The sequence below is a fragment of the Megascapheus bottae genome, chromosome 25, assembly GCF_031878675.1.
Source record: "Megascapheus bottae isolate mThoBot1 chromosome 25, mThoBot2.hap1, whole genome shotgun sequence".
Classification (NCBI taxonomy): Eukaryota; Metazoa; Chordata; class Mammalia; order Rodentia; family Geomyidae; genus Megascapheus; species Megascapheus bottae.
In genome coordinates, this window is record NC_143533.1 from 923,574 (window position 1) to 936,764 (window position 13,191).

The following is a 13,191-nucleotide window of genomic DNA, read 5'->3' on the forward strand; positions in this document are numbered from 1 at the left end:
TGACTCTTGCCTGTAATCCTAACTACTCAGGAAGTTGAAATCTAAGAATCCCCAAAACAATCAGTGGAGTCCTGCTTGACTTCATTCATAGAGTAAAGAAAACAGGCAGGTAGAAAATTGAGAGGAATTGAATATGGTGGTTTACCCTGCACAGGAAGTTGAGATCTGAGGATCTGAGTTCAAAGGTAGCCTGCACAGAAAAGTCAAGGAAATTCTTATCTCCAATTAATCACCAAAAGCCAGAGGCAGAAATTGGCTCAAGTGGTAGAGCAAAGGAAAGCAAGTGGAGGTGTAGGGTATGTTGACAAATGAGTGGACCAGACATAATCCTCATATGAGAAGGGTGGACCATCCCCCCAAATTCCCACTACAGAGACCAGATGTGGCACAATACTGGCAAGACCAGCTTGGGGACTCTGGATATAGTTTGGCACTTTAGAGAATGGTGGCTGACAGGCCATCTGAGCTCCATTCCACATTGCCCTTCTTGCACCTTCCATTGACATTTTTTCTTTTTTTATGCCAGTACTAGGGCTTAAAACTCAGGACGTGGGCAAGTCCATTAGCTTTATTTGCTCAAGGCTAGTGCTCTTCCACTGGAGCCACAGCTCTGTTTCCAGCTTTTTGGTAGTTAATTGGAGATACAGTCTCATAGACTTTTCTTGCCTGGGCTAGCTTCAAACCGGGATCATTATATCTCAGCCTCTTGTGTACCTAGAGATTGCAGGCATGAGACACTGGCTCATTTCATGTTAATAATTTTTTTCATGATTTTCTTTTGGGGGGCCGGGTGTTTGACCTAGTGGTAGAGTGCTTGCCTAGCATGCACGAAGACCGGGTTTCCATTCCTTAATACCATATACATAAAAAAAAAAGCCAGAAGTGGTGCTATGGCTCAAGTGGTAGTGCGCTAGCCTTGAGAAAGTCCAAGGACAGTGCTCGGGCTCTGAGTTCAAGCCCCAGAACCGGCAAGAGGATTGGGCTAGTGCAAGAGTCTTGTCTGAAAGGGCAGAAAGGCAGAGGGAACACTGGACAGAGCACCCCAGAGGGAGCCTGTGTGACCTGACTATCCTTGTTCGTGTCCACAGCAGTCAGCCAAAACCATCTTGAGAGGTACAGAGGAAAAGTGTGGGAGTCCCCGAGTAAGGACCCTCTCTGGCAGCCGCCCCCCCCTGCTCCCTCGCCTTTCAGAGAACTCTGGAGATGACAACATGAGTGATGTGACCTTCGACTCTCTCCCTTCTTCCCCGTCTTCTGCCACACCAAGCCAGAAACTGGATCAGCTCCGTGAGTGATGGTTTGGCCTGGCCACTGTGATTGGAAGGGACACACATCAGGTCAAACAGAACTAAACTGGTTTTCCAGTTTAAGAAATCATATATGCTAGTCCCCAAAGATTTACACTCTAGCTTCTTTTTCACAAGTGAGTTCTTTGAATGAACTGTGGAAATGCACTTTATCCAAATGCCTTGAAAATATCCCTCGTTACAGAAATGAGGTAACGTTTTTCAGTTTCTTAGACAAAAACAAAAATTTTATCCCAATCTCCTTTTATATATGCAATGTAAAAATTCAGAATAAAGTATTCACGAATAAAAACATAGTAGGACACAGTTAAATGTAAAGATGGTTCAGCCTAGCTGTGTGCCATTGGCTCATGTCTGTAAACCTACTACTACTACTACTACTACTACTACTACTAAGGAGGCTGAGAGCTGAGGATCATAGTTCTAACCCAGTTGGAGCAGGAAAAGTCCATGGGACTCTTATCTCCTCTTAACCAGCAAAAGGCTGGAAGTAGAGCTGTGGCTTGAGCAAAACAGCAACAGAAATCAATAAAAAGCCTCAAGGGAGTCAGGAGTGTGGCTTAGTGGTAGAGTGCTTGCCTGGCATGCACAAAGCTCTGCGTTCGATTCCTCAGCATCACATACACAGGGGAAGTGGTATTGTGGCTTAAGTGTAGCACACTACTAGCCTTGAGAAAGTTCAAGACAGCACCCAGGCCCTGAGTTCAAACCCCAAGACTGGGACAAACAAATAACACAAAAAATGTTGATAAAAAGCAATGGCTAGGCTGAGCCTGATCAAGTTTTGGAATTGTTGGCTGTTTATTCCTCTGGGACAGGCTGTGAATGACCAGACTTAGCAGTAGAGGGAGATTTTTGACATGAAACCAGTCTTTTAATTAGATGTCTCCTGGGGGAGACCTTTGGACTAGCTTGAAGTTGTAAGTTAACACACTTTTTCATAAAAGGTCAGAGAATAAATGTCTTAAGTTATAAGCCATATGGTGTCTGTGTTTGCTGTTTGAAAGCAATCAGATAATATTTGAATGACTGTGGCTGTGTTCCAAAAAAAGTTCTGTTTATAGATACTGAAATTTGTTTCATACAGCATTCACATATCAAAATAAGATCTTTTGGGGTTTTTTTTTTTTTTTTAACTATTTGCAAATAGAAAAACTTTTTTTTTTTTTTGCCAGTTCTGGGGTTGAGCTTGAGCTCAGGACCTGAGCACTGTCCTTGGACTTTCTTAAGGCTAGAGCTCTACCACTTGAGCCTTAGTACCACTTCCAGCTTTTTTCTATATACGTGATACCGAGGAATCTAACTTGGGTCTTCATGCATGTTAGGCAAGCACTTTACCACTAGGCCAAACTCCTGGCCCCTGTTTTTGTTTTTGTTTTTTTTTGCTCCAGTCCTGGGGCTAGAACTTGGCCTGAGCACTGTCCTTGGGCTTTCTCAAGGCTAGAGCTCTACCACTTGAGCCACAGTACCACTTCTGGCTTTTTTCTATGTATGTGGTGCCAAGGAATCTAACCTGGGTCTTCGTGCATGCTAGGCAAGCACTCTACCACTAGACCAAATTTCCAGCCCTGGAAAAATAGTTCTTTACAAACATACACAACACACACACACACACACACACACACACACACACACACACACGTATTAAACTTTTTTTTTTTTTTTTTTTTTTTTTTTTGTGGGCCATGGGGCTTGAACTCTGGGCCTGGGCTCTGTCCCTAAGCTCTTCAGCTCAAGGCTACTACCCTACCCTTGAGCCAAGCCCCACTTCCTGTTTTCTAGAGGTTAATTGGAGATAAGAGTTTCAGGTCCTTTTGTGCCTGGGCTGGGTTTGAACCTTGATCCTCAGATCCCATCCTCCTGAGTAGCTAGGAGTACAGGCAGAGCTACCGAGCTGCCTAGCTGCCGATGCTGGCTGAGACTTTTATCTCCAGGTCATCATCCAAAACTAGAAGCGGACTTGTGGTTCAAAGTGATAGAGCCTTGAGCACAAAAGCTCAGGGACAGCTCCCAAGTCCTGAGTTCAAGCCCCGTGATTGATTCCTCCCCCACCAAAAAAAAGGAAGGGAAATAAAGGTTTAGAGAAGGTATGGTCTGTTGTAGGCCATGGGTTGCTCTTTTGAAAGTTTGAGCCATAGAGTCAATTAATGCATTTTGTCTGTCCCTGCTCAGACTGGCCCATGTTTGGTGACCTTGATAACATGGTGCACAGAGATCCTGACCATCTGGATAACCATCGGGTGAGTGGAAGGGCCTGGGGCTCCAGTCCCCCGCAGGTAATTCTGCATGGCAGCCCGTCCCTTGTGGGCAACCAGCCCAGGTCTGCTCTGGGCACTGCCAGGAGAGTGTGGATGGGGCAGGGAAAGGTGGGTGAATCTCAACCAGCTCCTCAAGCAGATGTTCCTCGTGAGAAGAGCTGAGTCTGTTGCAGTCCCCAGACCTGGTTATGGAAGGAGGATTCCAGGCAGTGCCTGGCTGGTCTGAGTTAGGTTTTGTCATGCATATGAATGGTTAACTTCTGGGATCCTAGTGCACAGGGGGCCATGAGGTTCCGGCCGTGACTGGATAAAGAGTGCTTCCTACAGCTTCAGTGGATGCAGAGAGAAACTAAAGGTAGCAGGTTTGCCTCCACCCAAACATGTATGTAGTGTATAAAGGAAAACTATAAAGCTGGGCACCAGAGGCTTATGCTTGTAATTCTAGCTGTTCAGAAGGCTGAGATCTGGAGCTCATGAGAATCTTAGCCTTGAGCTGAAGAGCTCAGGAAAAGTGCCCAGGCCCTGAGTTGAAGCTCAAAAACCAGGAAAAAAAAAAAAATTCAAAGGCCTACACCAGTGACCTCGCCCCTCTGACTAGAAACTATAAACTAACTCATCAAAGAATTGATTCTTCCACTGTTGAACCTAGCGTTGTCATAGCCCAGTCACTGAGGACCAAGACTTTTATCCATCAGCTAGAGACTAACAACCAGGCTGTATCTCAGGCAGTATGGTTCCAGCGCTCAAGTACTTCCCATTGCTTCCTAATGCTTCCTGGTCTCCCAAGCAGCAAGGGCCAGAGGCTTGGGGATGTTAAGGAAGGTGATGGGGACAAAGGAGAAAAAGAAATGATTGGGGGGCAGGGAGTGTGAGCTAGTAGTAGTGTTTGCCTAGCATGCATGAAGTCCTGGGTTCAATTCCTCAGTACCACATACACAGAAAAAGCTGGAAATGATGCTGTGGCCCAAGTGGTGGAGCACTAGCCTTGAGAAAGTTCAAGGATAGTGCCCAAGCCCTTAGTTCAAGCCCCAGGACTGGCAAAAAAAAAAAAAAGAAAATGTCCAGAGGTCCACTAAGACCCTAAGGTTACCCTCTTTCCCCAGGACTCTGAGAACAGTGGGGACAGTGGATACCCCAGTGAAAGACGGGGTGAACTAGATGATCTGGACCTCCGAGATCATGTAAGTGTCCTCCAAGCAATAGCAATGAGGCCTCTTTTTCCTCATCTACCCCCCAATAGGATAAAATATTAGAGGACGATTGTGAATGGATCTTGAGAGCATAACAAGTTGAATTAAATATCAAACCAGCTGGGCACTAGTGGCTCGTGCCTGTCAACTGTCAATCTTCACTTCCCTTGCAGGGCCACTCAAATGGCAACCGGAGACTGGAGTCTGACGAAGACAGCCTGGGCAGCTCAGGAAGGGTAATGCTCCCTTAGGAACTTCTTGCAAATTCTCTTGCTCTTTCTCTTCCTGCTGCCGCCTGCCCTGCACATGTCCATTATGCAAAGGTGCAAATTCCTTGAGCCCAGTTTCGTGTAGTATGCTGGAGAATTAGTGGAAGATATAATACTTGGTCCTGGAGTGGAAATTGTGAGGCAATTTTCTATCAGAGTCTTTCTATTAATCTTGAGAAAATTTGTTTTTCTGAAGTTTTTCTACTTTGGCAAGGTGATTGGCCCTTGTTAATTACATTTTATATACATCCTTTTCCTGAGCACTTTAATTAAGAGATTCTGTTAGAAGCTCCTTGAATGTTAATTACATCCTGTAAATGAAAGGCCATTCTTCCAATGGAAGCAGAAGGGTGTGGCCTGCTGGATTAGGGATAGAAAGGGAGTAGCCTGCCTGCTCTGTGTGCTTGCCTGCCAGGATTTTGGCTGATGATACACCCTTCTGGAGAGGTAAACTTTGCCTTGCTGAGTTCCTTTTGAGTTTTGTCTTTATTCCTACATCCTAAGCTGTTTCTAACAAAATGACACTGATAACTGTAGCTCATGTGTTTAGAAGTCTGGCTTTACTTTCATTTTTGGTTTTGTTTATTTGTTTGCTGGTCATGGGGCTTGAACTTGGCCTGGGCACTGCCCCTGAGCTTTTTCACTCAAGGTTGGCACTCTACCACTTGAGCCACTGATCCACTTGCCCTTTTTTTGGTAGTTAATCATGGATTTTCTAGCCTGAGATGGCTTTGAACTGTGATCTTTGGGACTCAGTCTCTTACGTAGCTAGGATTACAGATATAAGTCATTAGTTCCTGACTTTTTTTTTTTTTTTTTTTCAGTGCCAGTGCCTGGGCTTGAACTCAATCAGGGCCTTGAGTGAAAAAGCCAAGGGTTGTAGAGAGGAAAGGGAGAGAAAGGGCTTGATGTTGTAAGGGCTTGTTCTCTTGTTAGCATGTCATAGGAACTGCCTACAGCTGTGACTGCACATCTGGCCCCAGCCGCTCCTTTCTGGTGTGTAAACTCTTCACTGATCTTTTCCCAGGTCTCTGTGGAAACATGGAACCTTCTCACGCCCTCCCGCCTCCACTTGCCGAGGCCTTCAGCTGTTGCCAAGGAAGTACAACGCCTTAACGCTCTGGAACTGGACAAGAAAATTGGAAAATCTGTTCTGGGGAAGGTACCATTAGACGCCTTGTTTTGCAAACCTCCTCGCTACTAAGCCAGAGCCCCAGCCTCATGCCTGTGCTTGGCTAATTGCTTCCTCCTGCAGGAAGTGGACTAGGTGGCCTTTGGGTGCGGCCTTGGCCTCCAGATGGCCAGGCCCACACCACAGTCTGTGTGGCAGGTCCATCTGGCCATGGTACGCTACCACGAGGGTGGACGCTTTTGTGAAAAGGATGAGGAGTGGGACAAAGAGTCAGCAGTCTTCCATCTGGAGCATGCAGCCGACCTGGGTGAGCTGGAGGCCATTGTGGCCTTGGGACTTATGTACCTGCAGCTGCCTCACCGCGTCCTGGCGGATGTCTCTCTGAAGGTAAGGGGTTCAGCACTCAGGTAACCCGAAGTAATTGAAAGATGCAGAATTGATCAACTTTGGAGGAGTGAGTGAGAGGGCACAGTCACATTCAGGCAATAAATGGCAACATGTAATGAAAAAGACAGAAAACACTGATAGAAACAAGTGAGAAAGACTGTTGTCTAGGGACTTGAACTCAAGGCCTCTCTGTGAGCTTTTTCTGCTTGACTGGAGCTCTACCACTTTAGCCACAGGCCCAGTTCCACATGTTTGCTCATTAGTTGGAGATAAAAACCTCACAGACTTTACCGCCCTGGCTGGCTTCTATCCACGATCCTCAGATCTCATCTGCCTCAGTAGCTAGGATTACAGGTGGGAGCCACCAGCATCTGGGCCCCTCCCTGGGACACTGAGTCTGGGGTTAGTAACTTTTTGGTCTCATCAGATGAAGAATTTAGGGATGAACATAAAAGAGTCTTAAGCTGGAACAGATTTATTAATGCAAAGCAATGTATTGATACATTGAAACCATTATCTTGTCTGTCTGCTTTTCCTTCTTTCTTGGTACCGCATACACAGAAAAAGCAGGAAGTGGTGCTGTGACCCATCATAGTAGAGCTCCAGCCTTGAGCAAGCCCAAGGACAGTGCTCAGGCCCTGAGTTCAAGCCCCACCTCCCCACCAAAAGACACATTTATGACTCTAGACATTTATGAATTTCTTTATTTGGTGATTGTGAGGCTTGAAATCAGGGCCTAGGCACTGTCCCTGAGCTATTCTGCCAAAAGGCTGACACTCTACCACTTTGAGCTATAACTCCACTTCCAGTTAGTAGGTGGTTAATTGGAGATAAGAGTCTCATGGACTTTCCTGCCTGGGCTAGCTTTGAACCACGGTCCTCAGATCTCAGCCTCCAGATTAGCTAGGGTTATAGGCGTGAGCCACTAGGCTGAGCATTTTATTGATTTTTTGAGACAGGATGTAACCCAAAGTAACCTCAAACTCATGATTCTTCTGTCTCTGCCTCCCTAGTGCTGGAATTACAAGTGTGTGCTACCATGCCCAGTTGTGTGACTCCATTTATATAGAGTGTCTAGAGACCATAGAAACCTAAAGTAGATCATTGTTGCCTAGGGTTGGGCAGAAGGGAAGGGTGAGTTCCAGCATTGGGAGAGACAGTTCAAAGGTGTGGTATTTCTTTCTGGGTTGTTGAAAATATTCAGAAATTGATAATGAGGCTGAATGAGATCTTGGTAGCCCCCTCTTATTCAAACCTCAAGCCCCTCCTCCTCTGTTTGTATTGACAGGAGACAGAAGAGAATAAAGTAAAAGGATTCGATTACTTACTGAAGGCGGCTGAAGCTGGTGACAGACAATCCATGATCCTAGTGGCACGAGCTTTTGACACTGGACAGAATCTCAGCCCAGACAGGTACTGAGACTGTGCTCAGGTGGGGCCTCTGGAAACGGGCTGCTGGCGTCTCCTTCCCCTGAGAATCAGATCAGACCGGAGCCCGTTACCTATCCATTGACCATGGACCCATCATTCTCACATCACGTGGCACATAAAGCAGATGGCAGCCATTGTATCCAGTATGAGAAGAAAAATCTCATAGAATCACTATTCTATCTATTATCATAGGATTAGTGGCAGTTTTAACAAATAGACTTTTCCTATTTTTGTTTTGATATGTACTGTCTTCCACTGTGTGTGTGTGTGTGTGTGTGTGAAAAAGAGAGAGAGAGCACGCACTCCAGTGCTGGGGCTTGAACTCAGCCTGGGCCCTGTTCCTGAGCTTTTTTATTCAAAGCTGTCACTCTATCCCTTGGGTCACATCTCCACTTCCAGCTTTTTTCTGGTTCATTGGAGTGTCTTCTCAACTCCTCAGCTTGGCCCAGGAGTGGAGGACCCCAGGGTGCTTGTGGAAATGGAACCCACAGTGAGCCTTCTGTTTACCCTCTAAGGGTTCACACTGAAACTTGGCTTCTGGGGGTGGGGGTGTCTTCTGGGGAGGGAGTGTGGAGAACATGTTTGTATTCTAAATCAGGTTGGGAGCTAGCTCCCCCTCTTTAGTGTCAAGGGCTCTTCTGCTGTCTTACTGGTTCAAAAGGGGTAATCACGTTTGTGGTTCTGTCATATCCAGCTCTGTGTCAAAAACTAGGTAGATGACATAGCCTCCTGAATTTTTTTTTTTTTTTGCCAGTCTTGGAGCTTGAACTCAGGGCCTGAGCACTATCCTTGGACTTTCTCAAGGCTGGAGCTCTACCACTCGAGCCATAGCACCACTTCCGGCTTTTTTCTATGTATATGGTATTGAAGAATCAAACCCAGATCTTCATGCATGCTAGGCAAGCACTCTACCACTAGGCCAAACTCCGGATCTGTAGTTTTGTTTTTGATACTGGTCCTAGGGCTTGAACTCAGTGCCTGGACACTGTCCCTGAGCTTTTGTGCTCAAGACTAGTACTCTACCACTTTGAGCTACAGCTCCACTTCTGGCTTTTTTAGTAGTTAATTGGAGATAAGAGTTTCACGGGGACTTTGTTGCCCAGTCTGGCTTTGAATCATGATCCTCAGATCTCAGCCTCTTCAGTAGTTAGAATTATAGGAATGAGTTACTGAAGCCTAAGGCCAGTGGTTCTTTGAATGAATGAACCAATGCATCTTTATGACTTAGACAAGGCAGGTATTTTTTGGCTTATTTTTTTTGTGCCAGTAGTAGGTCTTAAACTCAGGGCTTCATGCTGTCTTGGCTTTTTTTTTTTTTAACACTTTAAGGGTGGTACTCTACCACTTGAGCCATCATGCTTCTAGTTCAAGCTTTTAACTGGCTACCTGGAGATAAGAGTCTGGGCAAGATGCTGGTGGCTCAGTCCTTTAATCCTAGCTACTCAGGAGGCTGAGATCTGAGTATTGTGGTTGGAAGCCAGCCTGGACAGAAGAATCCATGAGATTCTTCAATTAACCACCTAAAAGCTAAAAGTGGAGCTGTAGATTAGGTGAGAAGAGTGCTGGCCTTGAGTACAAAAGCTCTGAGTTCAAATCCTAGGATTGGCACCAATTTTTTTTTTTAAGGCTCTGGAATTTGTCTACTCAGGCTGGCTTTGAACTTCAGATCTCAGCCTCCTGAGAAGCTAGGATCGCAGGTGTGAGCCACCACACCTGGCTATCATTTTTACCAGGGAAAATTACTTCAGTGTTTCTGAGATTCTCAGCTTTGTTTCAACATGTGCAATGCAACTGTAAATAAGAAAACACTATCTTTTAAAGAAGCTTCTTCCACTTAAAATATTTCAGGATGTCTTGACAATCCCACAGAAAGCTTTTGTATGTATATGCCAGCACTGGGACTTGAACTCAGAGTCTCATGCTCTTGCTTGACTTTTCACTCAAGGTTGGCATTCTACCATTTGAGCCACACACGTACTTCCAGATTTTTACTAGGTAATTGGAGATACGAGTCTCTTGGGCTCTTCTGCCCAAGCTGATTTCAAACAATGATTCTTACATCTCAGCCACTTGATTAGCCAGGATTACAGGTGTGAGCCACCGATACCCAGCTACCATTTTTGTGAAGGACTGCCCTCTTGATAAATACAGAGGCCTAGGATACGAAGGTATCTCTTGAATGGATTGACCTAAGTACTATAGGAAAAAGAGAGGGGATCCCCATCTTTCCACATTGCTGCATTGCTGTAGTTAAGGTCCCACTTTTCCTCCATTTCTCTTGACAAGATGCCGAGACTGGCCCGAGTCTTTGCACTGGTACAGCACTGCCCTGGAGACCACAGACTGTGACGAGGGCGGAGAGTACGACGGGATGCAGCATGAGCCTCGGTACGCGCTGCTGGCCAGAGAGGCCGAGATGCTGTACTCTGGTGGCTTCCAGCTGGAGAAGGACATGCAGAGGTCAGGTAGGACAGGACATGGCTGGCCAGGGAAGGCTGTAATTCTCTTCCTACTAGTCTCACAAGGACCAGGTTATCTCTTCACCTGGAAGGGTTTTTATGGAACTGGATTGTATGTGAATGTTTTATTTATTGTGTGAATTTAGGGTTTCACTCCCCTATCTTTTTTTCCAGTCCTGGGGCTTGAACTTAGGGCCTGGGCACTGTCCTTGGATACATTTTACTCAAGACTAGGGCTATGCCACTTGAGCCACAAGCTTAAAGCTAATTCCAGCTTTTTCTGTGTATGTGGTACTGAGGAATTGAACCCAAGGCTTCATACATGCTAAGCGAGCACTTAACCACTAGGCCACAATCCTAGCCCTGGATTTTTTTTTTTGTCAGTAATGGGATTTGAACTCTGGGCCTCGGCATTGCCCCTGAGCTCTTCAGCTCAAGGCTACCACCCTACCCCTTGAGCTATGTCACCACTTCTAGTTTTCTAGTGGTTAATTGGAGATAAGAGTTTCATGGACGTTAGTGCCTGGGCTGGTTTTGAACCACTGTCCTCAGACCTCAGCCACCGGAGTAGCTAGGATTACAGGTATGAGCCACCACACCCGGCTTTGGCCCCCAGTTTTTTTATACTAATTTTTTTTTTTCTTAAAGCTGGTAATCTCTCACTTGAACCATGTTGCACCTTAGCATTTCTGCATGTCAACCTTTTAACATGGATGGATTCTCTTGGATTTTTCTGCCCAGGCTGGCTTCAAACTATGCAATTCTCAGATTTCTGCCTCCTGAATAGCTAGGATGATAGGAATGAGCCACTGGGACCTGGCTGGATATATTTATTTCTTCATTTGTGTTAGTTATTTATTGTTTTGGTCCTCGGGCTTGAACTCAGGGCCTGGGCACTGTCCCTGAGGTTTTTGGCACAAGGCTCTGCTACTTGAACACAGCTTCTTTTTATCTTTTTGTGAAGTTAATTGGAGGTAAGAGTCTTATGGACTTTCCGACTCCAGCTGATTTTGAACCACTATCCTCAGGTTTCAGCCTCTTGAGTAGCTACGATTACAGATACGCACCACTAATACCTAGCCGAGTAATTTAATGATTATACAGCCAATGATCTTCAGATTCTGTAGCTTCAGATTCAACCAACCTCACAGGAATAAATTTGGAAAGATTTTTAAAGTTATGTAAAAAAAAAAAAAAAGTAGCAAATGGTAAAGCAAAAATCTTCCCCATCTTGGGGGTTGAACTCAGGGTCTGGGTGCTTTCCCTGAGCTTTGTTATTCTCCAGGCTAATGCTCAACCACTTGAGCCACAGCTCCCCATCTGTCTTTTTGGTGATTAATTGGCAATAAGAGTCTTGTGAACTTTGCTTCTCAAGCTGGGTTTTAAACCTTGATCCTCAGATCTCAGCCTCCTGAATAATTAGGATTACAGGCATGAGCTACCAGTGCCCAGCATAAATTGTGTGTATGTGGGTGTGTGTGCACACATGCCAGTACTGTTTCTTAGCTTTTTCAGTTAAGGCAGGTGCTCTACCATCTGTGCCCCCCTCCATGTCTACCTATTTGTTGGTTGATTGGAGAAAAAAGTCTCACAGATTTTTCTGCTAGGGCTCAATCTTGATTTTAATATCCTAGCCTCCTGAGTAGTTACGGTTACATACACATATAAGCCACCAGCATCTGGCTTGGCTGTAATTTCTTTTTTTCTTACTTTTTTTTTTTTTTACCAGTCCTGGGGGCTTGAATTCAGAGCCTGGGCACTATTTGGGGGCTTTCTCAAGGACAGAGCTCTGTCCCTTTGAGTCACAGCACCACTTCTCACTTTTTTGTGTATGTAGTACGGAGGAATCGAACCCAGGTCTTCAGGCATGCTAGGCAAGCACTCTACCACTAGGCCATGCTCCTGTCTCTGAACTTTTGCTCAAAGCTAGCACTCTACCACTTGAGCCACAGCACCACTGGCCTTTTCTGTTTATGTGGTACCATGGCTTCATGAATGCTAGGCAAGCATTCTACTTCTAAGCCACGTTCCCAGTTCTTACACTTCTGACGCATGAATTCATTTTTACAAAAAGTCCTTCTCATTGTCTCAAATTGAATCATCTGCCCACCTCTAAACCACAATTTACTGTTTGACCTAAGCATAGCCCAAGCCTCTGAACTAGTAGAGATTGGAGGCGCATTCTGATTGGCCAGGTTTAATCACATGACAAGAGATTGACACCCCTTGAGGGATCACAGGGCTTAGTTTGGGTTCTGTAGCAAATTGAGGGCTTGAGCAGTGAATACTGTCAGTGGTTTAACTCTTGTGCCCCACTTTGCTGTCTTTTAGGGGACCTGTATACCCAGGCGGCTGAGGCAGCAATGGAAGCCATGAAGGGCCGGCTGGCCAACCAGTACTATGAGAAGGCAGAAGAAGCCTGGGCCCAGATGGAGGAATAACGTGCCAGGAAAAGTCATTGCCAGCTAGTTCTAAACAAAAGGGCTGGAGGTGGGGGTGGGCCTGGGGTGGGGGGGATCCTTTTTGATTTAGGAGGGGCAAGTCTTTTTTATAGGGTGATATAAATCTACTTTTGTATTTTTTTTTTCTTCTGATGCTTGAACCAAGTCTTTGCGATTAGCAGAGATACTCTTAACTATCCCTCAGGACAGTGTTTTAGGGGAGTGAGGATTGAAAGACAGCCTAATGACCCAATATATTGTTATAAAGTACTGTTTTGATTTTCTTTTCCTTGTTTTTGGTCATGGGATGTAAGAAG

At 45.5% G+C, this 13,191-nt stretch overlaps 1 protein-coding gene across 2 annotated transcripts in view; it reads left to right on the forward strand.

Moving 5' to 3' along the window:
• The window catches only part of Eef2k (eukaryotic elongation factor 2 kinase), a 57,922-nt gene extending 44,994 nt beyond the window's left edge, over positions 1–12,928 (forward strand). The window contains exons 10-18 of one of the 2 annotated variants that reach the window (XM_090357827.1): positions 1,089–1,287; positions 3,480–3,547; positions 4,669–4,746; positions 4,929–4,991; positions 6,052–6,186; positions 6,355–6,543; positions 7,832–7,956; positions 10,261–10,439; positions 12,765–12,928. In XM_090357827.1, coding sequence (XP_090213953.1) covers positions 1,089–1,287; positions 3,480–3,547; positions 4,669–4,746; positions 4,929–4,991; positions 6,052–6,186; positions 6,355–6,543; positions 7,832–7,956; positions 10,261–10,439; positions 12,765–12,874 — 1,146 coding nt within the window. In that variant the 3' untranslated portion in view covers positions 12,875–12,928. The remainder of the gene's footprint in view (positions 1–1,088; positions 1,288–3,479; positions 3,548–4,668; positions 4,747–4,928; positions 4,992–6,051; positions 6,187–6,354; positions 6,544–7,831; positions 7,957–10,260; positions 10,440–12,764) is intronic. The other variant, XM_090357828.1, reaches the window with a different exon arrangement.
• The last annotated feature ends 263 nt before the right edge of the window (positions 12,929–13,191 follow it).